General features: G+C 42.6%; 1 protein-coding gene across 1 annotated transcript in view; it reads left to right on the forward strand.

The window, feature by feature from the left end:
* Window positions 1-4,631: 4,631 nt before the first annotated feature.
* Window positions 4,632-23,661, forward strand: part of ITGA8 (integrin subunit alpha 8) — a 183,360-nt gene continuing 164,330 nt past the window's right edge. Inside the window, exons 1-2 of the mRNA XM_059910128.1 lie at window positions 4,632-4,980; window positions 5,670-5,803. Of these exons, the coding sequence (XP_059766111.1) occupies window positions 4,775-4,980; window positions 5,670-5,803 (340 nt within the window). The 5' untranslated portion in view covers window positions 4,632-4,774. The remainder of the gene's footprint in view (window positions 4,981-5,669; window positions 5,804-23,661) is intronic.

The following is a 23,661-nucleotide window of genomic DNA, read 5'->3' on the forward strand; positions in this document are numbered from 1 at the left end:
TTAAAAGTGGCTAATAAAATCATGAAGGGAAATCATAAAAGAGAATTACAAACACAATTATCAAAAAGAAAAAAAAAGATTTTACTATAATGAGATTCATCTTCCAGGGACCAGAAATAGAAAATTTGCAGACATAAGCTTATGCTAGCAGAGACACTTGACAGATTTAAAAGTTGTTTGCCCAAAGTAAGTTTAACTGACCAGTGTTTACTAATCAGTGGTTTCTAGTATTGCAGAAACTCTGAGTCCAGTTGGGCAAAAAAAAGAAAAAAACAATCAAAGAAACAAACCAAAAAACCCCTGAGATCACCTCAGTTACCCAAAATACAAGAAGAGATTGAAAAACTACCTTCCATTTGTGGTGCATTCATTTTTAAAGCTGATGGAATCTTCAAGAACACATTGTTTTTACATTGGCTTATTTTGTAAATAGTTTAATTAACATATTGAAATTGTGATTGTATTAATGAAATAATCAGGTCGGGACTCCCCTAGCTCTTGATTTGGAGGCAGGATCACTTTTTATCACATAAAGAAATAGATTTAAACATAGTGGGGAGGGACTTCCCCAGTGGTCCAGTGGTAAAGACTCTGCCTTCCAAAGCAGGGGACGCAGGTTCGATCCCTGGTCAGGGAGCTAAGATCCTACATGCCACGGGGCACCTAAGCCCATACACCACAACTACTGAGACCGTGTGCTGCAAACTACAGAGCCCACGTGCCCTGGAGCCCTCACACCACAACTAGAGAGAAGCCCCCATGCCACAACGAAGACCCGACACAGCCAAAAAAATTAAAAAAATAAATAAGTTAAAGAAATAAATATTTTAAAAAACTGTTAAAAAATAAAATAAACAGTGGGGAATAGTAATTGGTTATTAAGTTACAAAGGTATTTGGTCTTCTGTTAAAAAGTATGCACTAATGGTTAAATGTTACAACATCTCTATTTTTAAGTACTTCAGACATGGCTACAACCCAGAGAGCATTTTTTTTTTTCCTAGGGTACTCTTTACTTATTTATTTTTGGAATGTCTGGGCCAAATCTGTTTCATCTTTGACCTTTGGGTTCTTTTCTTTTCTGTTTAGGGAAACAACTATGTATACCTTTCTCAGTATTAAATATACACACGTACTCACATGCATGACAAACAATTCCCAGACTTGCTTTTCTGACAAATAAATCAGTGCTAGTAGATCTTTAAAATGTCAAACTTCTCATTCAGCATAAGGCCTGTCCCTGTCCATGTGTTTCTCTGACGGTGCCCCAGGTTTTACTGATTGGCATGGTTCCCACGTGTCAGAATAGTGCAATGTGCAAGACACCTATGCAGACCTATTCTGTCCCTGTAATTATTGCAGATTTTTTTTTTTTTTTCTGGCGTCTTGGAAGACTTACTACTCTCCCAGGCTCTTGGTCTCCCAGGAAGGTCAAAGAGCTTCAAGTAAGTTTGCTTTCCCTCCACTCTTTGAATACCAAGGTACCACCAAACCCTTTTCTGAGACCTCTTAACACACTGCTACATTATGCCACCTCTCAATCACGACGCGTGGGCATGCTCAAAGGGCCAGCCCAGAAGAGCTTGCTACTTTAGAAAGGTGACTTCCCATTATTGCCATAACTTAACAAAAACATACTTATAGACCTAATAGTATGAGGAACTGGTTTTGGCATCTGCCGGTCCTGGGTTCAGATCACACCACTTACTTGCTCTGTAACTTTGTATATGCTTGTACCTCTCTGAACCTTAATGCCCTCATCTGTACAGTGGAAAGTGACACTATTAAGAATATAGGCTTGTTGTATAAATCAAGAACAAGTGTGTTTTAGAAGAAACGGACAACTATATGTATCCAATTATGTGGCAATAAGTAGAATTTTCTTTCCTGGCCTACCCCTATCTTGAATTAAAAATAAGGAACATGCTAGAAATATCAAAAAGCGAGACAGTGACAAAAGGGGATACCCTGGTGATGTGCTGATTTACACAGATCAAAGCATTTTATAATATTGAGCTACTTCTGTCTGGTAAGTTGGTATGTGGACCAAGTGTACATCTAGGATTATGCTATTACTTTCTTTTTGTTTTTAATTGCACTTTATTAATTTAAACAAATAGAGATAATGATTGCTTATGTTATCTTTGTAAATCTTTTGAAACATGCCCTCATAAAGACTTGAGAAAAGGCTGGATTTTTTAACTCAAAATTCTTTTTTAAAAATAATTTTTATTGGAGTATAGTTGCTTTACAATAGTGTGTTAGTTTATACTGTACAGCAAAGTGAATCAGCTATAGATATACATATATCCCCTCTGTTTTGGATTTCCTTCTCATTTAGGTCACCACAGAGCATTGAGCAGAGTTCCCTGTGCTATACAGTAGGTTCTCATTAGTTATCTATTTTATACATAGTATCAATAGTGTATATATGTCAATCCCAATCTCCCAATTCATCACCCCCCCCCCCATTACTTTCTACCTATTTAGGTGTTCCATTTCAACATAAGACTTGCCTGCCATGTGATGAATTTACACATTTCAGCATGCAGTCTCAGGAAATGATGGAGTTGAGGTTATTTCCCAGTCTCAAGGTCTCCCACAGCTCTGAATATGCCCATGTGTATGTTGCATGTGAATTACTCACTGAAATTTACTCTAGGGAACATCCCTTTTATGAACAATAGTAACCTGACCCAGGGTAGCGGACTTTGTATCCAACACAAGTGGACTTTTGGACTGAGAAAAATGTTTTCTATCCTCTACTTTTAAGTCCTTGTCTGGGAAAGGACTATCCAGTTAGGAAATGATCCAGATGTGATGATTTGCTACATAATCTTCTGATAGCTTATTAATTTTTAGCATTTTTACAGGGATGAGACAAGCAAAGATGAAAAAAGTGTACAATTTAAATCAGTCTGCCAAGTGGGTTCTAATGTAAGAGAGAGAGAGTCTAGCTTTTCAATGGCAGCAGAGATTTTCCGTGGATGGACTCCTACATCGGCACCACCAGACTAGACCACTGCTCTGAATCACAGTTGACGCTTCCAGCTTCTTGGGGATCCCATGCTAGTAACAGACTCAACAGGTCCGGCATCTAACTCACCATCTACCTCCCATTATGCTCTCCTTGCCCATTGCTACTGTTTGTGATTCTCCTCTTCTTAGTCGATACCTGCAGACTCACCTTGGGCTCGCCTTCACTGTCCTTCTGCCATCAGTCTTCTGGCCCTTTTCCTGCTAGTTAACCCTGTGGGCTTCCTTTCCCTTCCATCTGTTAGTCATGTCGAAGTCCTCATCAGCCAGTGCATTTGGGCAACAGCTGCTTTGCTGTCTCTTCCTTCTAACAACTGACTCCCTTCCCCCAACACACACACACATCCTCCACTGAACTTCCGGAATCCCTGTGGGCATGTCACGCCTTTGCTGTAGAACCGGCTCCCTTTGCCTCAATAAATGTTCTTGTCATTAAGATCCTTTCTCAGGACGTCCATCCCTATCTCCCACTGCTCTCCAGCCCACACTTTTATTCTAATCCCTTGCACAACCATTTCATCCCAGCCTTTCTGTCTTTAATACCTTCCCTCAATCACTCTGCCCACAATGTCCAAAGCCAAGCCTCATATTCAAATTTCTGTTGAAATCTACCAACACTTCTCCTTAAAATACTGTAGACCCTACGCACGTCTCCCGTCTCTATACCTATATAACCCCAGCGCCACCCTGTTTAACGCTTAATTGCTCTCTTTCCCCATCAGTCCTGTTTCCCCGGAAGACCACATGTTACGTAAGGGCTTCTACATCACGGTTCTGTTCTGCCTTCTCCCCCTACTCATCCTTCACTCCCTACCCCAAGCAGAAGACACAGAAAGAGATCAGTAACACCGGTGGTGGATTGGAACTGAAGTTTGACCTCCTGCTGATTCCAACCTACACCCTCGACCCCTGCTGGGGGTAAACTGGAAATTCCGACATTCCCAACTTTGCCAGTCTTCACCACAATTACACAGGGTCAAGGACATATAGGGCCGAGTCATTTGACGTACGCCACGTGCCTTTGAGAAAGACCTAAATAAAATCTCCAGGATTGCTCTGTTTATCAGTTACCTCGGCAGGGAGGTCGGGTAGAGGTGGGGGAGGAGGGAATTGTTGGATTTAAACTTTCATTCTCAGTCACAGGCGAACAAACGCACATCGACCCTGAAAGGGTCTTCAGGCTGCAGAGGTGACGCAAAGATCCCGGCTTGGTCTGGCCTCGTCCCTCGTGCTGGGGTACGCTTTCACAGTCTTCCATTTGCGAGACACTGGAGTAAACCCTCGCCCCATGCGGCGGGGGCCGGGGGAGGGGGGAGACCGGCTTCCAAAAGCAATGGCTTGACTTGGCCTGTGTGAGGCTCAGATCGTTCTTGAGATGTAGAAAGCCGGGCGGCCGAAGCAGGCGCCGGCCGCCAGCGGGGCCGAGGGCGGCCGGGGAGTCGCGGGCTCCGGCCCGCAGCGCGCGGACGCGCCGCTAGGAGGCGCCCCGACCGCGCCGCGGCCCCTCCCGCTGCCAGAGGAGGGCTCGGATCCCCTCCGCCAGCCCCCCGAGCCGCGGGACCAGGCGGCCGGCAGACCGCAGGGGACGCGCGGAGGATCGCCCGGGGCTGTCACCGCGGACGCGCCGCGCGCACCGACCCGGGCCGCGGGCATCGGGGACCGCCAGCCCCACGCCCGCCGTTCCCCGGCCGGGGTCTTCGGCTCCCGCCGCCCGGTGAGCACCGGCCGGGCGGAGGGCGATGTCCGCCCGGGCCCGCCGCGGTCCCCGGGGCAACCGGGCGCAGCCCCTCGCGCCCCTCTGCTGCTTCTCGGCCGCGCTGGTGGTGCTGTGGTCGCCCGCCTCGCAGGCGTTCAACTTGGACGTGGACCAGCTCACGGTGTACGGCGGCCCCGAGGGCAGCTACTTCGGCTACGCGGTGGACTTCCACGTACCTGCCGCTCGCACGTAAGTTTCCCCGCGCGCGCGCGGCCCCCCCACCCCCGCCCCAGGATGGGTCCCTGGCCCTCTGCCGGGGGACCCGCGCCTGTCCCCGCAGCCTGATGGCAGGCGATCCTGAGAGCCCATCGCGCTGCCCGCTGGGGGTCCCGTCCGGCTCCCCGCCACCAGCCTCTTCTCTCGCCTTCCATGCTAGATGTGCCTTGTGAACTTTGAGCTGGGGACATGCCGCTTGCCTAGAATCCGAAGGTCCCGGGGAGGTCCCGAGACAAAGACTTAAGCGTCGTACAAAGGGGGAAACGGGACCGAGCGGACTCAAGCCAGTGAAAACCACGACCGCAACACGGTCTGTTTATACGTAGCCCGTAACCATTAAGGGTCTGGGCGCAAGTGCTGTCTGCTACAAGCAGCTGGGCTCTGTCCTTGGCTATTCCCCCCCGCCCGCCCCTCTTCCCTCAACTCACTATATACATAGCTCCACCTAGAGAAGAATTAGGACTATTTGCACCCTCTTCCAAACCAGGTTTCAGACGCCCATAGGTTTGCGCGAGAAAATCAGGTTTGACGGTCGGTCTCCATCCTAAACACGTTTCTGCCCTTGACCCCGACCCTAGTCTCGGTGGGGCTCCAGAGACAGCGTCGCCTGCGCTCACGTTTGTGATTCCCAAGGAGTGACTCCTCTCCAACCCTTTGCGCAGAGCGAGTGTCTTGGTGGGAGCGCCCAAAGCCAACACCAGCCAGCCAGACATCGTGGAAGGGGGAGCCGTCTACTACTGTCCTTGGCCCGCCGAGGGGTCCGTGCAGTGCAGGCAGATACCGTTTGACACCACCAGTAAGTGATACTTGTCATTCCCAACTGTGGGTCCTGGTTTCAAAGAGCCACAGCCATCCTGGAGTCAACTGTCCACTTTCTTTGTGCTCATGTGGCCTGTCTGATGGGTCTGTGTTGTGGGCAGCGCAGGTCCCCAGAGAAACCAGCTTTTTAAAGCCGGAGTGAAGGGGAGGAAAATGTTGAGTGCACCCCAGAGGGGAAACGGTATTGTGAGCGTGGGTATTTGGGCGCATCCTGGTAACTGCTGTTTCCTTACTCTTCCGAGATAAGCATTTTCAGGGGGAGTGGTCGGTTTGGAGAAAGGCAGATGTTACACCCTAACCTTGATTCCGGAGAGAATTTGGTTACTTCCCAAGGACAAATCTGGGAAAAGACAGATCCTTAGCATTTCCAGTGCCCAAGCTCCGGAGGCAAGAGTCAGCTGCTACAGACCCAGATATCACTCCATGTTGCTGTTTAATTCTTTACAGAAAGAAAGAATTTTCTTTCAAAATATCGGACATTGGATGCAAACGAGTACAGGCAGAGTGTGGATGGATTACATTCATTTCCAAAATCCCTGGACAGATGTTTCTTATTTAATTAAAGGGAAAATACATTTTAAACAATTCAGGCTGGTTATGTTTCCTCTGGTGTTTTCTCCTTGGGTCTTGAGAAAACAACTTAAACTTAATGCTTTCAAAAACGTTAACACTGAATGTTTTAATTTGTACCTCCAAAACTTTATGAATTCAAAAGGTATACATTATCAGGAAGAAAACACCTCTTTTCAGAAAAATGTGAATGTGTCAACTCAAATAATGTTCTTTGACGAACAATCAATTAAAATACCTTTTGCACCACACAGCTATTTTATGACCTATTCTTCATTATTGTTACATTAGTATTCATTTAGAATTTATGTAGGACATCAATTTTCACAGAATTTTGATGAAATTGGATGGGTGGTATTTACCTGTTACTTTAACTGATTTGCAGTTTTTATTTTAAAGGAGAAAATAATTTCAGTTCTAAGTATATGGGAATCATTTCAAAGAAAAAACTCCTACGCAAGTATTAGCTTGAATTATGACCAAACTAGGAAATATTTTATGAAAACACTTTAAAATTATGCTTTTCATATGTGTCTATATATGGTCACAATAGCTCATTTACCATCTTACTGACTAATTCAGTTATTTCATACCAATTTTTATAAACTTTTAAAGTTTAACTCTTAGAAACTGGAAAAATTAAACCACTTGATATTAATTTGTGAAAGAAATCTTTCAATTAGTTGTTGAATCAGGACTTTAGATGCTTCTAATTACTGACCTCTTGCTTGAGAATAAATTTCCTAAATCAGAACAATTAAGCATAAAATTAAAGGTATTTTACTAATCCACGTCAAAATCATTTGTATTTTAAAAAGTATTTTAAATGTAAGCCTTGATAAATAAAAACATAAATTGTTGGCATACTTGAATTTAAGCTAAGGGAAATTAGCATTTGCATTTTGAGACATTTGATGTATTTTTACCAACAGTCAATCTATAGTCATGGACATGAATTTAATAACTTTCTAGAATATTCCCATAACATATCAGCATATCAAATCAGGATCTGGTTAGTATATTTTCTCTTTGATAAGGAAGAATCAATATCTGTCCAGATAAGTCACACCTGAATACCTTTCTAAGTACTCATCCCAGTAGATGTTACCGTTCAACAAATGAAAACCAGAGAATACAGACATCAATATGAATTACTGAAAACTGACCACTCCCAACCAAAAATTTCCAATGTTAAATTACAATAGGCAGCATCTCCCAAAAGTTCATTCTAAAGCAACTGTTTGGAGCTTTGAATTCAGTTTCCCATAGAGAACTAATGCTGAAAGATCGTGCTTTGGTTTCCAGAATAACCCATAGGAATGCACTTAACCCTTACTGTAGCTGAATTATATTTGCAATGAAATAGTAGGGGACAAACTAGTACAATTTTGGCGATTAAATAAATAGGAAAATAATGAGTGTTGAGAAAACATCAGTGTTCCTTGGAGAAAGAGGGGGGTAGATGGCACCTTTTGCACAGGTTCTCAGGAAGACATCTGGATATCGCAAAGGGCTTTCGAGATTAATGCTGCTGGTTCTACAACTATGTCTTATTTCACTCCTAAATGGATGTGTTTTTTTTTTCTCTTTTATTTGTTTTTTGGCCTTGCCTCACGGCATGCGGGATCTTAGTTCCCACTGTCCCCTGCAGTGGAAGCATGAGTCCTAACCCCTGGACCACCAGGGAATTCCCTGGGGTTTTTTTTTCTTGAGAGGTGCATTCATCCTAGTATTTTATACTTGCAACCATAATCGCCATAACTTGAGGGTTCATTAAGTGGAACAAAGTGAGGGAAACAGGGAGGGAGATGGATGTTTCTGAAATAAGTGAGCAAGAAATGAAAAAAAAAAAAAAAAAAAGCAAGGCATAGGAGGCCACACAACATTTGTAAGAAATGAATGGTCTATGATGGAATGAACAAAGCAGTGAACGGTGAAAGCCTGGGGGAGTTTCAGAGAGAGAAGATAAGAATGACTGAGAAAAGAAAGTTCCCCATTTAGCCATCAGGGGGTACTGTGGGCCCAGGAACCTGGGCTGCTACTGGGAACGGCCTGAGAATGGGTGGGGGAATAGGAATCAGAGGACTGTGGCTCAGGGGTTTGCTACTGAGTGAGGGCCAGCACACTACATACACATCATTTCTACCAATGACCTTATCCATGAGCCACAAGACGGTGGAATTGCCAGTGAATGCCATTTGCTGCAAAGCTGTGAAAGGAAGGGAAGGACAGCAGGAGCCTGTAGAGCTATTTCCAGTTCAAGTGTCAGTTCTGTGAGCAGAGTATGATCTTGGAACCAAAGATGAAAGGCAGAAACAGAGGCATTCTGACTCTGGGTGTTGCAGTCAATGCTACCAGATGCATTGCATTTATTCATCACCTACTATGTACCAGTCACTTATACACATGATTTCTAATCCATACAACAAAATGACCATGTAAAACCCATTTTATGAGTAAGGCAACAGACATCAAAGGTGTTTAAAAGATACATCCAAGACCACACAATGGTAAACAGTAGATGCAGGGCTGGTCCTAACAGACTGCAAATTCAAGGTTAGATCCTATGGAGCTGAGGCACTGCTCACCTTCCCTCCCCCTCTTCCACTTCCCCGCCCCAAAGTTACCGTCACAGGTTCCAGTTAAAATGATCCTCCAGAGAAGATCTGAAAGGGGAAAGCAGTTTGGGTAGAAGGTTGTGGAAACCAGAGGTCGTAGAGACAGCCTTTGTCTTGGTGGGAATGATGGGTTGTATATGCCCCCTCAGCTGCCTCTTGTCCTACCCTCTGCCCATGGGCAGCAATGTGCAGGTTTCCCCCAAAGAGGAAGAAAATTCCTCTGCTTGACAAAGTAGGGGCTCTGAGTGCTGGACACCCGCAAACTGAGATGCGCATAATAGAGTGTGATGCCTCGGGCATCAATATAGATCACATTGCAAATATACCTTTGTACAGAGAACCATGACTGTCTCTGTCTTCCACCCTGTCTGCTTTTACTAGTACATCTGAATTCGAGACATTCTAAGTAAATTTGACCTTTTAATGATGTTGTTTCAACTTGTTCAGGCCCCGGGGGTGTCTATAAATTAATGCTCGCTGCGGTAACCTACTAAACTCTCTCAGCCTAGACACTGGGGGAGACTGGCCTATAATTTAGTCCGTGAATCTGGTTGTGATCTTGAACCTTAGTTTATTTAAGGTCAACTGCCTTTTTTTTTCTTTCTGCCTTTGCGTTTGAAATTTTTTTCATTAAATAGTCATTTATTTTATTTTTACTTTATCCTATAACCTGGATTTAAAAAAATTACTTACCATAAACGCAAAAATAGAGGAAGCTGGGAATTGCCTAGCACTTCAAATGTATGAATACTATTAAAATCTGTGGTCCTTTCAAGTATGAAAAAAGAAAACTTTCGGGAAGCATATGGTGGTGGGGAGGGAAAAGGGTAGATAATTTTCCTGCTCTGCACAAAATCAAGTGGCTCCAAAAATGTCCTTCTCTCAGCTCCCTCCTGGCTTTCCCTCTTACTTCACTAGAATAAAATTCCCCCATCACCGAACTGATTTCTTCCACTTTTGCCTCTAAACTGTGCCCCACGTCTTAAATGTAAAACATCGCATCTGCCAAATTCATGCCTCTCCTTTCTAAATCTACTCCAAGGTTCATTGTTTTTCTTCTTCCTACGTTTTCCAAACCCATGTGTGGATTACATAAAAACTCCTAGGTTACAGCTCTCCAGCTAGAAGAAGGGTGAATGAGACAGAATGAAACAGACACTCCATCTTTGGAATGATGAAAAGGCAAATTGCAACAGTGGTAACAAAAGCATAATACACAAATATTTGATTGTTTTAAATGCTCGAATGCAACCTTTTGCAGTGAAAGATAATTGCATGTGCTAATAATGATGATAATCATCACAGCATTAGTAATCAGGGAGGGGCAAATAGCTGGGAACACTCCCAGTTAGAGACCCACTTAAAGAGTGAACAGGAAGAGGTGGGAGGTACCATTGAGATTTGGAAGTCATCTGAGAAAGACTACCAGAATTTGCCTGGCCTTAATTTAGCATCTTTGTGTTCCAAAAAAAAAAAAAGAAAGAAAGAAAGAAAGAAAAAAGAAAAACTTAAAATGGAAGACAATTTGGTTAGGGTATTTCAAAGCTCTAGAATGGTAAGATTTTTTCGGAATTGTGTTTTAGCTTCGAGCCCGGAAGCCTTTGTTGGGGGTGGAGGGGCGGGCAGGGGTCTGTTTTATTTTTCATTTCATGTCGAGTGAGCCCACAATAAGCAGCAGCTTAAAGCATCTGGCGCTGTGACTGGTACAGGGTTGTTTTTCCATAGCATTGGGTGTGCCCTTTTTCTCATGTGAGGGTTGGGAAACATATTGGTCACATAAGTCTTGCTTTTCTAACCTCCTCAGAAAGAAACCAGTTTTTGTTCAGGAACAAAGCAAAGGCAAATGCAGGGCAGAGCTATCCCAGTAAATGACAGAGGAGATAACACCAAGGTGATAGAACTCAGAGATAGCAGATATCTGGACTCCAGTAAGTTCAACTGAAAGTGGAAAAAACAAAAAAGGCGGAAGGCAGCCCAAAGATAACCTGCTCCTTTTAAGAATTAATATTGCCAGAGTTAGGGTAAGTTTTGCTTCTCACACACACATGAAAAAAAAATATATATATATATGTATACACACATACACACACACACACACACACACACACACACACACACACACACACAGATTAGGGCAGAAAGCTTACTCTGCTAATTATTGATCCCGCTGAGTCATCAGGGGTGATTAAGCTGGAAGGCTTACTTATTCTAGAAGCAGCTCATGATGGCTCCCATGACTGACAGGCTGGCCCAACAGATGCAACCAACATCCCTCAGCTTCTCGCAGTTGGCTCTAACTTTCATGTGACAAAAGGCAATGGCCATCGAAGTCCTGACATGAGAAGTGAAGGGGGAGCGGTCCCCACAGCTCACAGCACCGAAGGAAGCAATTAGAAAACGGAAGTCCTTGAAAGTCCCACTAGAAATGGGAAACAGATCTGCTCTACGGCTAGTTGAGTAGAATGAGCGTTAGGCGCCTGTTGCTTAATCTGCAAAATTCTTTCAAGAAGCTGGATGTGTGTGTGATGCAACAGGCGTCCAGGCTCTTGGCAGGAAGAATCCATGCAGCAGCTGCAGCATTCTGGGAGGAACGTAGGAAATTGTCTTGAAATTGTTGTGAAGGCAAGAAAAACGCACTGGCACATTGAAGCCAGCCAGGTGTGATGTGCGAGTTCAAACGTTACCTGTTGTGTACAGAGTCCTGTATCTGTGAGTTGTGTTGATGAAGGGAATTGCTGACATTTCTAACAAGCTCAGCTAAGCAGTGCCCTGATGGACACCATCCAGATACACAAACATGGATTTTTGAGGAAGAGAAATAAAAAACTAATTATTGATCTTCTTAAAAGCGCTCACTTTAAAAATATTTAATTTTCAGAATTCAGTTCAAATACATTTTCACATAACATTTTAGTGCATCAAACAAGGTGTACGTGTATAATGAAATGCTAAAATAGATTAAAAGTAGTTTCGATTCTGGGTTACATTATATGGGGATTTAAGGTAGATAAGCAAATCGTGATGCACAAATAAGCAATTTATACTTTAAACATTCTACCTAATACACCGGTGTTGCTCTGTTGTGGACCTCAGGCAGGCAGCTCTCAGACTAGCTGGGAGGGAATGGGGCTCGTCTCCAGCCCTGCAGAAAGGCCAGCTCCTGGATCTCTGAGATTTAGACCCAAAGGTCTGCAAGTGGAGAAATTCTTCTAGATCCACAGACACTGGCCAAAGTGATCATTTATCCTTTTAATTGTTTTAGTAGAAGTAAAGCATAGATTATAAAAATAAGTCTTTATAGAAATGGTTGTCAGGCATTAGGAGTAGGAAAGAGGGGTTGTCTCCAAAGGGGAAGACCAAGGGAATTTGGAGAGCTGATGGAACTCCCTGCATCTTGATTGTGATGATGGATCCATGATGGTATGTGTTTATCAAAATTCATTGAACTGTACATCACCAAGAGTGAATTGTACTGCGTGTAAATAAAACCAAAAAAGAAAGAAAAAACATTATGGAGCATGGCCATTGCTATAAGCATGTGGGCTTAAACTCTTCGACTACAGGAAGGTCTGATGTAATAATATCTGGAAGTATAAGGACACATCCCTGAAAAGCTAAGTAAGTCACCTTACTGCCCCCAAATAGGGGCAAACAATGTGTCAGATCATCAGACCTTCTATACATTGTTTAAATAAAAAATACTATATTCCGAATGTGTTTGGCAAGAAAACTGTGAATGGAAACATGTTGAATCAGAATAAATCTTTGCAACGAAGCATCATACTTAGTAATTCTCATATCCTTGCTGAAATTCAGGCATGGGACCTCTCATTGATCATCATTAAACTAAGGAGGTCTTACTTCAAACATTATTGTAGTAATCAAAAGCAGTATAACTGCACTGCAGAGCATTAACTTATTAACATTAGGTCAATTTTATACTTAAGCTCTGATATTTGACATATGGCCACAGATTTGTGTATGATATTGCAAAAGCCTCTGTATCAACCTGCCCTGATTTCCAGGACATGTAGAGATGAGAGAGAAGGGCACACACCATTGCTACAGGAATAGGTTTATGCAAGGACCCTACACAGCCCAGGTTACACACAACATCTTACCCGAGGTGTATTGGGTCAGAGCCAACTCCCCCCAGGCAGGTTATGGCTCCATTTCAGATCGGTCTGTTGTCATTCCCCGTGATGTGCCCACGTGCCTCTGACATAAGCCACCCCCGCCTCTTACCATATGGTTTCCATAATACGTCATGGCACAGCTTACCTCTCGGCATCTATTACGTACACCCGTGTCCCCACTTACCCTGAGCCCATGTCCTGGTGCCTCTCTCTTAACCACCCAGAACATCTTATTTTCCAGGAACGATTTTCTGGTATTTTTCTGGCTTCTCTCTTTCTACAATTCCCAGTGGAAAATATGTTTCAAAATTAATTCTAAAGTTGCTGCAGATCCTTTTTTAGAAGAAAAGGGGCATAACACTAAAAAATAACATTTTCAAACATCCTACATATGGATGTGTCTCACGTAAATGATGGTATAAGTCACAGAATTGGGTATTACAGAACCATAAAAAAATGAAGCCTACCAAGAATCAGGATTAAAATGGGGAAATGCTTTTGTTTTAATATTAAGTGAGGACTTCCCTGGTGGCACAGTGGTTAAGAATCCACCTGCCAATGCAGGGGACATGGGTTCAAGCCCTGGTCTGGGAAGATCCCACATGCTGCAGAGCAACTAAGCCTGTGTGCCACAACTACCGAGCCTGCGCTCTAGAGCCCACGAGCCACAACTACTGAGCCCGTGTGCCACAACTACTGAAGCCCACGCGCCTAGAGCCCATGCTCCGCAACAAGAGAAGCCACCACAATGAGAAGCCCACGCACCACAACAAAGAGTAGCCCCCACTCACCGCAACTAGAGAAAGCCCACGCGCAACAAAGACCCAATGCAGCCAACGATAAATAAATTTATTTTAAAAAAAGTGAAAAACATAAAATTTAAAATTGTGTCTACAACTTGTAGAAGAGTACGAGAGGAGATAGGCAATGAGAGGCTATTGGGAAATGTAATTAAAACTGTTTTTTTTTTCTTCTTTTTCTAGTGCATTTATTACTTATTTGTAAAAACCATGAACAGGTATTTATTTATGATCAGGAAAAATAATGATAAAATGAAACATGCAAAAATTTCTAAATGAAATTATTGAGTTCACGGAAGTGTTATGGAGATTAACAATGGAAAACCACAATTCAGGTTCTGTATTAGCTGAAAGCAATCTTAGTTGCTTCCTCTTTTGTCTTGGGTGTAGGTGGTAGAGTAGTTTAGAAATGTACTTATTTATGTATAGGTGTTTATGCTTCAAAATACTGAAGACCAAGGGTGTTTTCAATGACAGTTATATGTGTAAAAATAAGAAGATGCAGTGTATCACCTGTTTTCATTCTAGATTGCTCCTACATCAGTAGAAACATAGGCTTGGTGGTCTGACATGACAGTTTCTAGAGCCTTTTAGAATAAAAGAGCTGTTTGTGGAGGCAAACTGCCTTACTGAGTCCACCTATTTTAAAGGCTGATTTCATCCAGAAACGCGCTCATAGACATATCCAGAAATAATGTTTAGTCCAATATCCAGGCATCTCATGATCCAGTCAGGTTAACACACAAAATTAACCATCACATCTTCTTTGAGACTTATGATATATAGTCTCCTTGAAAAGGCACTGAGAATTCATGAACAAAAGAAACCCGTTGGATCCATAGGATAGAATATTTTTCAACAGTCATTTCTCCTCACATTTCTTAAGCCAAAGAGTGCCTAGGGATTACTGTAGTATCAAATAACCCCCCAAATCTCTGGCTTAAACCAACACGGTTTATTGCTTTTTCACACTATCTGGTTAATTATGAACTGGAGAGGAGCCTCTGCTTATTCAAGTGACCCAAAGACCCAGGCTGATGGAGATTCCTTATTGATACGTGCTTTCAAGGTCCCTCTAACTGGGAAGGCATGTGGCAAATTGCACATCGTCTATTAAAACTTCCGCCTGGAATTGACATTTACTTCTTCTCCTCACGTTTGGTAGACCAAAGCACACCTAGGAGGTTGGCCAGGCCAACTTATTTGAATATCTAACACTTTGTGGTAGATTGGTGTTTTTACGCACACCTATCAAAATTGTTTATGCACAATCTTTAAAAGAATACTAGAAAGGAAATGCAATAGAAGAGGTTGTCTTTGCAAATGTGATGAAAACAGGTTTTTCTTCTATTTCTAATGGACTTATTTTTCAGGACCTTTTTTGGGGGGAGCTGAAATAGCATAGTTCTTTGGGGCTGTGGTCCCAATCCCCACATTTATGGTAAGAAGCAGACACATGGCAAGGAAACGAAGGTGTTTCCATCAACAGATGTGAAGATATGGGTGAAACTCATACTGACAATCAGTTCTCAACTTGTTCCACCTGGTCTCCATTCTTTGGCACAGATATTGTCTGGGAGGTCTGAGTACCCTTCATCCTTTAAGTCAGGCTCCTTGGGTGACATGTTATTAAATCATTATGTCTTTTCCCTTCAAAGCACCCTTTGGTTAACTTTAACTCATTTTTACTTACAAAATGCAGTTGGCCCTTGAATAACAGGGATTTGAACTGTGCCAATCCATTTATAGGAGGATTTTATTTCAATAAATACTACATTATTGAAGGATCCTTGGATGGTTGAGTTTGCAGATGCAGAGCTGCGGTTACAGGGGGCAGACTGTAGAACTTGAGCATCTGAGGCTTTTCGTATCCTTGGTGAGTCCTAGAACCAATCCCCAGCATTGTTCAAGGGTCAACTATTTTCTCTTAAGGAACAGTGGACTTGAAAATAAAGCTTAGCGTTAGCAAACAGTAAAATCAAATTTCAGGGACAAGAGGAGCATTAGCAACTTTCTTCAAGCAGGTCCTGTCCTTGACCCTGGAATTATGGCCATGAACATACCCTTGTGGGATTTATAGTGAATAGCCAGTGGCAAGTTGAGAAAAAGTAAGGTAAGGCTAAGGGGACAGAGAGCAGTGTGTGTGTGTGTGTGTGTGTGTGTGTGTGTGCGTGCGCGTGTGCATGCACACATGTGCACTTTCTTTTTTAGATTGGCTGGGGTATTATTTTCCTGTTGCTGCTGTAACAAATTACCACGTACTTCGTGGCTTTGAACAACACAAATTGATTATCATACAGTTCTGGAGGCCAAGTCTAAAATAGGTCTCACTGGACTAAAATCAAGGTGTTGGCAGAGCTGTGCTCCTTCTGGAAGCTCTGGGGAAGAATCTGTTTTCTTGCTTTCTCCAGCTTCTGGAAGCTGCTCACATTCCTTGATTCATGGTCCTCTTCCATTTTCAAAGCCAACACTGTCTGGCTGAGTCCTTCTCACACTGCCTTGTTTCTGGTTCTCCTTTTCTGCCTCCTTGTTTCACATGAAAGGATCTTTGTTATTACTTTGGGCCCTCCAGATAATCCAGGGTAATCTCCCTATTTTAAGGTCAACTGATTAGCAACCTTAATAATTCTCCTTTGTCGTGCTACCTAACATAGTCAGGTTTGGGGCATTAAGATGGAGACATCTTGGGGGCTATTATTTTGCTTACCGGAGGTGGTCAGAGAAAGTTTCACTGAGGAGGTGATGTCTGAGCACGTGCCTAAATCAAGTGAGGGAAGGAACTATGTGGTATGGGGCAGGGGGAATGTTCTACGTTGCAGGAGAGTCACTGTTAAGTCCGGAGAGGATAGTGTTCTTGGGAAATGGAGAAAGGCCACTGGTTTAAAGAGAAGTAAGTCAAGAAAAGAATGATAGAAAATGAGGCCCGAGAACCAGGTCTAGGCAAGATTATATAGCACCTTAAAAGCCAGAGTCAGAACTTTGGATTTTATTCTAAGAGTGATGGGCAGCCAGTGGTGGTTTTGAGTAGACAAGTAACAGAATTTGAATTATGTTTTTAAAAGGATCGGTTTAATAGCGTGTAGGCAACCAAGAGCAGAAGCAAGGGGATGGGGTAGGAGACAGACCCATCGTCTGGTGGTAGAAAAGTGCAGTTTGGGTTGAATGATAGCACTTAGGGTTGAGAAGTGGTTGGATTTGGGATTTATTTGAAAGTGCAGTTGGTAGAATTTTCTTTATGGATCAGATGAAGGGTACAGAAGAAAGAGAAAAATTTGATCTGAGTAACTGGAGGAATAGGACTGAGAAAGGAAACAGTGGGGAAGGAGCAAATCTTAGAGAAAATATCCAGTTGAGTCCAGACACGAGAAATTGGAGATGCTTATTAGACATCCAAGTGATGTCAAGCGAGCAGTTAGATAAATAAACCCAGAGTGCAGGCGAGAGGTTTGGAGATTTAAATGTGGAAGTTTTAAGTATGTAGATGATATTTAAGGCCATGACTTAGGGAGATGGTGTGAATGAAGACAAGAAGTGAGGAGAAGCGAAGTGAAGCAAAGAGAAGAGAGAAGGGGAGGGGAGGGGAAAGGTCAAGGTTGAGACAGAGTCCTGGAGTCTCTGACATTTAAAGAAAAATCAGAGAATTGAGGAGGATGTATAAACAATGATAAGAAGGGTGCTGGCCGGTTAGACAAAAGAAGTCAAGAAGCCAATGAAGAAATTCGTGCGCACTGGAGTGAACTTGGAACACCTGATTTGGTCACAGAAAGTGACTGACAGCTGATAAAAGTTGTTGCAGTGGCATGAGTGTCAGGAGAGAATGGGAGAAGACCAACAGGAGACAGCAAGTCTGTAGAGCCATTTTTTCCCAAGGAGTTCCACCCTAAATGGGACCACAGAAATGTAATCATCATGAAGACATGATAGCGTGTTTGTAATCTAATAGGAATTGTCCAGTCGATAGGGAAATGATGATGTTGATTAGAGTAGGAGAGGAATGAGCAGAAACAGATTCCTGAGTAGATGAAAAGGGATGGGTGGGACTTTACACAGATGGAGGGATTGGCCTTGGAGGAGCACTAAGACGGTCCATCCTTAGAGAGCAGAGAAAGCAGAGCCAGAGTGGGTTTGTGGGTTTGGCAATAGAAGGAAGAAAACGATCTTCTTTCATTTCTTCTATTTTCTCAGTGACATAAAAAGCAAGATTATCAGCTGAGAGTGAGGAGGTAGACAGAGAAGGTTGAGATAAGGAGAAAATGTAAATAGTATCAGCGAAATGGCAGAATGCATTAAGCAACAAAGTGCACAGGGACTGCCCGGTAAATCCTATTTAAAATCTGAATTTATTTGGGGAAGGAATACATTTTGCCTCTGCTCAACCTATAGTATGGTCCTACTTGTTTGGCGTAGAGTTTAAGATTTCCCAGAGGATAATTCCATCTTGGGTATTAATCTTCCGTAAGTATACACTGCAGAAACAGAAGGTTTGAATGCTGAAGTTCCTGTTTTGTGTAATGTTGGGAATGGTGATTTTTTTTTTAAATTTATTTATTTATATTTTTATTTTTGGCTGTGTTGGGTCTTCGTTTCTGTGCGAGGGCTTTCTCTAGTCGCGGCAAGTGGGGGCCACTCTTCATCGCGGTGCGCGGGCCTCTCACTATCGCGGCCTCTCTTGTTGCGGAGCACAGGCTCCAGACGCGCAGGCTCAGTAGTCGTGGCTCACGGGCTTAGTTGCTCCGCGGCATGTGAGATCTTCCCAGACCAGGGCTCGAACCCGTGTCCCCTGCATTGGCAGGCAGATTCTCAACCACTGTGCCACCAGGGAAGCCCGGTGATTTTTTTTTTAAAACCACAAAATGAACCATTTTGTTAGATGATGGTTGGTTCCCTTTTTACCACGTCTTCTGGCAACAGGGATGAGGTCCTGAGGAAAATACAAGCATACAACAGGAGCTTTTCAAGTGCTATTGGGAGGCAAGTTTATATAACCTTCATCCTGAAACCCAATCATATCCTGTATTTAAAAGTACTGCTTTGAGGTCATAGTGAAGAGATTTATGTCATTCAGTCTGCTTGCTGAGATTCCCATGCTGAGAGATTTTCATGATTTCTTGAAGCAAATACATTTTGGGGCCCCGAACAGAGAAGCATGCTCTTCTCCTCACAATTGGAAGGTGACATATAAGTTAAGTCAAGAGTTCTCATTTCCCCAGCTATGTCGATGGCCAAGATATTTGATCCCAGGTAATTATTCCAAGTGTGAGAAAATCTAGAGATGAGAGAAAGTGTGAAAAATTCAAGGAGCTGAAAGAAGATCACTATGGCTGGGAATGGCATGAAATGATGATGCTGGCAAGATAAGGGTGGGATATGGCTGGTTTTAAGAATTTTGGCATTTTAGAAAGAACTCTAGTGTCAGGACGGAGAATGCATTTGAAGGTGACAAGCCTGGAGGAAGGGAAACCAGGTAGGGGACCACTACAGCCACTGAGGCTAAAGAAATGGGAGTCACCCCAGGGAAGTGGCACAGGAATGGAGAGAAACAGATGGACTTGAGAGAGCTCTAGAAGGAGGCACCAGCAGCAATTGGTTACTGAGTGGCGATAGGAGGTGCGGTGCAGGGTTGGTGGTTGTCAAGGTTGCATTCCAAGTTTCTGGCTTGGTTCACGGGGCTGCCATTCTACTAGGTACAAACAGCAAGCAAGACAGACGTACTCGCTGGGCTTGAAACGTTCAAGTCCAGTGGAAGAGAAGACTAGTGCCTGGCAGCCCTAACAGAGGGATAAGCGCTGGAACAGGAGAAAGTGTAAAAGGGTTTAGGTGTGCAAAAGAGGGCTCTTGTTCTTGACTGAAGGGGGAACTTTTTGTGTGGCTGGGAAAGCGTCTCGGAGGGGGCATCATTAAAGGTCAGAGGTGAAGGGTGAATGTGTGTGTGTGTGTGTGTGTGTGTGTATACACACACATGCACACATGTGTCTGTCTCGGGGTGGGTGAGATGGGAAGGAAAACCATTCCAGCCAGTGTATGTGAGGTGGGGTGGGTTGTAGCAGGTGAGGTCAAAGTTGAGATCTCAGTCTCTACCACCCACCTGTAACCAGCTCTGCCCTGCAGATTTGCGTGTTTCCTACGAGGAGCCAGAGTGTTGTGTCTGAGCTGCCCCAGCTGGCGTCTCATTTCCCCTTGGAGACGTGATTCTTTCATTTCTTGGTATTTGCTCCTCTAGCTGCATCACGTAGATGAGAACACTCACCCGAGAAATTACTTGCATCATACCAATAGAAGTCCATATGTATTTCTAGAACAAACCTTACATATGGCCTCCGTCAAATTACATATGAAAAACACTTAAATGATTTTATATGATGTAGAAACAAATGTCTGAGGAACACTAGCTAGGCCCTATTGGTTATTAAAAACAGGAAGTTGGAAACGTGATCTTTCTCCAGAAGACGATATAGATGTGGAAATAATTGTAGCATAAAACTGATATTCTCATCTAGATCAGGAAAACTATATAATAGGAAGATTGTAATACAATATTTACTAGTGCTGTCCGAAACCCATATTTATGAACACTGTTACTAGAACTCTAAAAGCATACTTTCAGCTCATTTAACTTTATTAGTTATTTAGTTATGTGTGGAACCAAACATTTAAATAGTGATATGAAAAATACAATTTAAAATAAAAGCTTCATGATTTCCAGAAAAGAAATGTCTTAACTAGAGGAATGAGCTAGAAGCCTCAAACTCTGAATGGCTGGATGGGTTTATAAAACAACAGTGAGTGTGTCCAGGGAGGGGGGGATTCCAATGGCCTTTCACTTACTACTTTCTACAATTTTTTTTTTAAATTTTATTTATTTATTTATGACTGTGTTGGGTCTTCGTTTCTGTGCGAGGGCTTTCTCTAGTTGCGGCAAGTGGGGGCCACTCTTCATCGCGGTGTGCGGGCCTCTCACTATCGCGGCCTCTCTTATTGCGGAGCACAGGCTCCAGATGCGCAGGCTCAGTAATTGTGGCTCACGGGCCTAGTTGCTCCGCGGCATGTGGGATCTTCCCAGACCAGGGCTCGAACCCGTGTCCCCTGCATTGGCAGGCAGACTCTCAACCACTGCGCCACCAGGGAAGCCCTACAATTTTTTATACAAGTTTTCTTACTTTATATTGTTTGAATTTTTAAAAACAATAATCTGAAAGAATTTCAATTTGAAAAGAGTTTTGGGCCTTACATGTTATTTTATTTCACTTCATTTTTTATATCACTGGCATTTCTTTACTACATTTTCTCCCATATATTCTCCATGATTCTTTTTTTTTTTTTTAACTTTTAAAAAATAATTAATTAATTAATTATTTTGCCTGCATTGGGTCTTCGTTGCTGCATGTGGGCTTTCTCCAGTTGCAGCGAGCAGGGGCTACTCTTTGTTGCGGTGCGCAGGCTTCTCATTGCGGTGGCTTCTCGTTGCGGAGCATGGGCTCTAGGCACATGGGCTTCAGTAGTTGTGTCATGTGGGCTCAGTAGTTGTGGCACACGAGCTTACTTGCTCCGTGGCATGTGGGATCTTCCCGGACCAGGGCTCGAACCCATGTCCCCCGCACTGGCTGGCGGATTCCTAACCACTGCGCCACCAGGGAAGTCCCTCCATGATTCTTAACCATGTGTGAATGGCTATTTGTCAAGCATGGCCCTACATTTTAAAGCAGTTTTTAAGAAAGTGATTTGGATTAGTTGACAAACAAGGAGGAGTGGAATTTTGTAAGAGAAGCTTCATGTACAAAGTCTGGGAGTAAGACTCAATAGGGAACAGAGAGGAAGCTGCCTGAATGGAAGGAAACGCCATATCTGGAGATCAGGTGTGAGGTCTGGGACCTACATGGTGGAGGGCGGGACAGTTAGATCTGATCTACTAGGTAATGGCAGGAAAACGAGTATGCCCATGTGTGTTTGTGTGTGTGTTTGTGTACAGGCACACATTTGTATACAGTATACATATATGATATAAATAATAAATCTCAGTTATATAGAATGTTTATTTAATCAGAATAACATATTTCTGTCCACAATGGATGAATGAATAAAGAAGATAGATATAGATATCTTATATATATGTGTATATATATACATGCACACACAATGGACTATTACTCAGCCATTAAAAAGGAGGAACCCCTGCCATTGGCATGAATGGACCTTGAGGGTATTATGCTAAGTGAAATAAGTCAGACAGAGGAAGATAAATACTGTATGATCTCACTCATGTATGGAATCTAAAAAAAAAAAACAAAAACCAGCTCATAGAAAAAGAGATCAGACTTGTGGTTACCAGAGCTGGGGGATGGGGAGAAGGGGAAATGGGAGAAGGGAGTCAAAAGGTAAAAACTTCCAGCTATTAGATAAATAAGTACTAGGGATGTAATATACACCATGATGACTATAGTTAACATATATAAAATAATGCATACATACACATAAACACACACACACACATATATATGTATAGTATATATGAAAGTTGTTAAGAGACTCAATCCTAGGAGTTCTCATCATCAGGAACATATTTTTTCTTTTTTTGTGTGTGTGTCTATGTGAGATGATAGGTATTAACTAAACTTACTCTGGTGACCATTTCACAATATACGTAAATCAAATCATTATGCTGTGCACTTTAAACTTACACTGTGCTGTATGTCAATTATATCTCAGTGTAACTGGGGGAAAAAAGAGTAACACGTTTTTTGAACGTTATATGAAACAATGAATTAGTGTGGTATTTCCTTAAATACTTGAAAATTCCCAGTAAGATGATCAAGAGTATGAAGGCTACAGAGGTATTCCTTCATGGCTTTTAATTGTGGTTTTGGAATATTAGGAGGCATACATTTGGAAGTTTAATTTTCCAGGACATAAAAATTGACCCAGATTCTTTTCTTGGATTTGTTTCTTTTAGACAAGGAGTTCTCTGGCTACCGATATTTTATTTTAAATTTTACATAGGAGTATTCCTTGTTCTCAGATACATAATTTCAATTTGAATGAAATATTTACAGCATACACTGATGAAGGAAAAGATTATAAATAAACATATAAAGATTTCCTTTCCCCTTTTCCTGATTAAAAATGTCTGGACAGCTCCTGCGACAGCTTTAAAAAAATCCCTAGGGTGAAGCACTTGAAGTAATGACTGAAGATTACAGGGAAACTTACTGTTTTCCAGGACAAGGCTGAGGACTTTATAGTTTTTCAGAAACCACCCCATCTGCCAAAATGTTTGCTGCACCTGTGTCAGTCTCAGCTCTTCTCTCTCACCCATGGTGATCTACCCTCACTTCTTGTAATTCCTCCCATTCTACTCAGTGAAAAGATTAGAAAAATCTGCTTGTAGCCCATATGTGCACCATATTCTACATTCCCTCACTCACTCCTGCTCAGAAATGAATATTCCCGTGAAAAAGGAGCCAAATGTTAGTAGGTTTGCCACCCACCGGGATTCATACCCTGATTGCCCAGAGACCAAAGCTACCAATTAAGAGAGATGGCTTCAAAGCCCAGAAGTGTCAGACAAGCCAAATCAGTTTTACTGCTACCAACCATCTAAATTTCTCAGGTTGACCTACAGATGTCTTGATTTTATCTCTAGGTTTTCTTTTTTTAGATCATAGACGTAATAACGTTCACTGTAAAAACTCAAACAACACAGAAATATATACAATT

Source organism: Balaenoptera ricei, chromosome 2 (assembly GCF_028023285.1).
Source record: "Balaenoptera ricei isolate mBalRic1 chromosome 2, mBalRic1.hap2, whole genome shotgun sequence".
In the NCBI taxonomy this organism is placed as follows: Eukaryota; Metazoa; Chordata; class Mammalia; order Artiodactyla; family Balaenopteridae; genus Balaenoptera; species Balaenoptera ricei.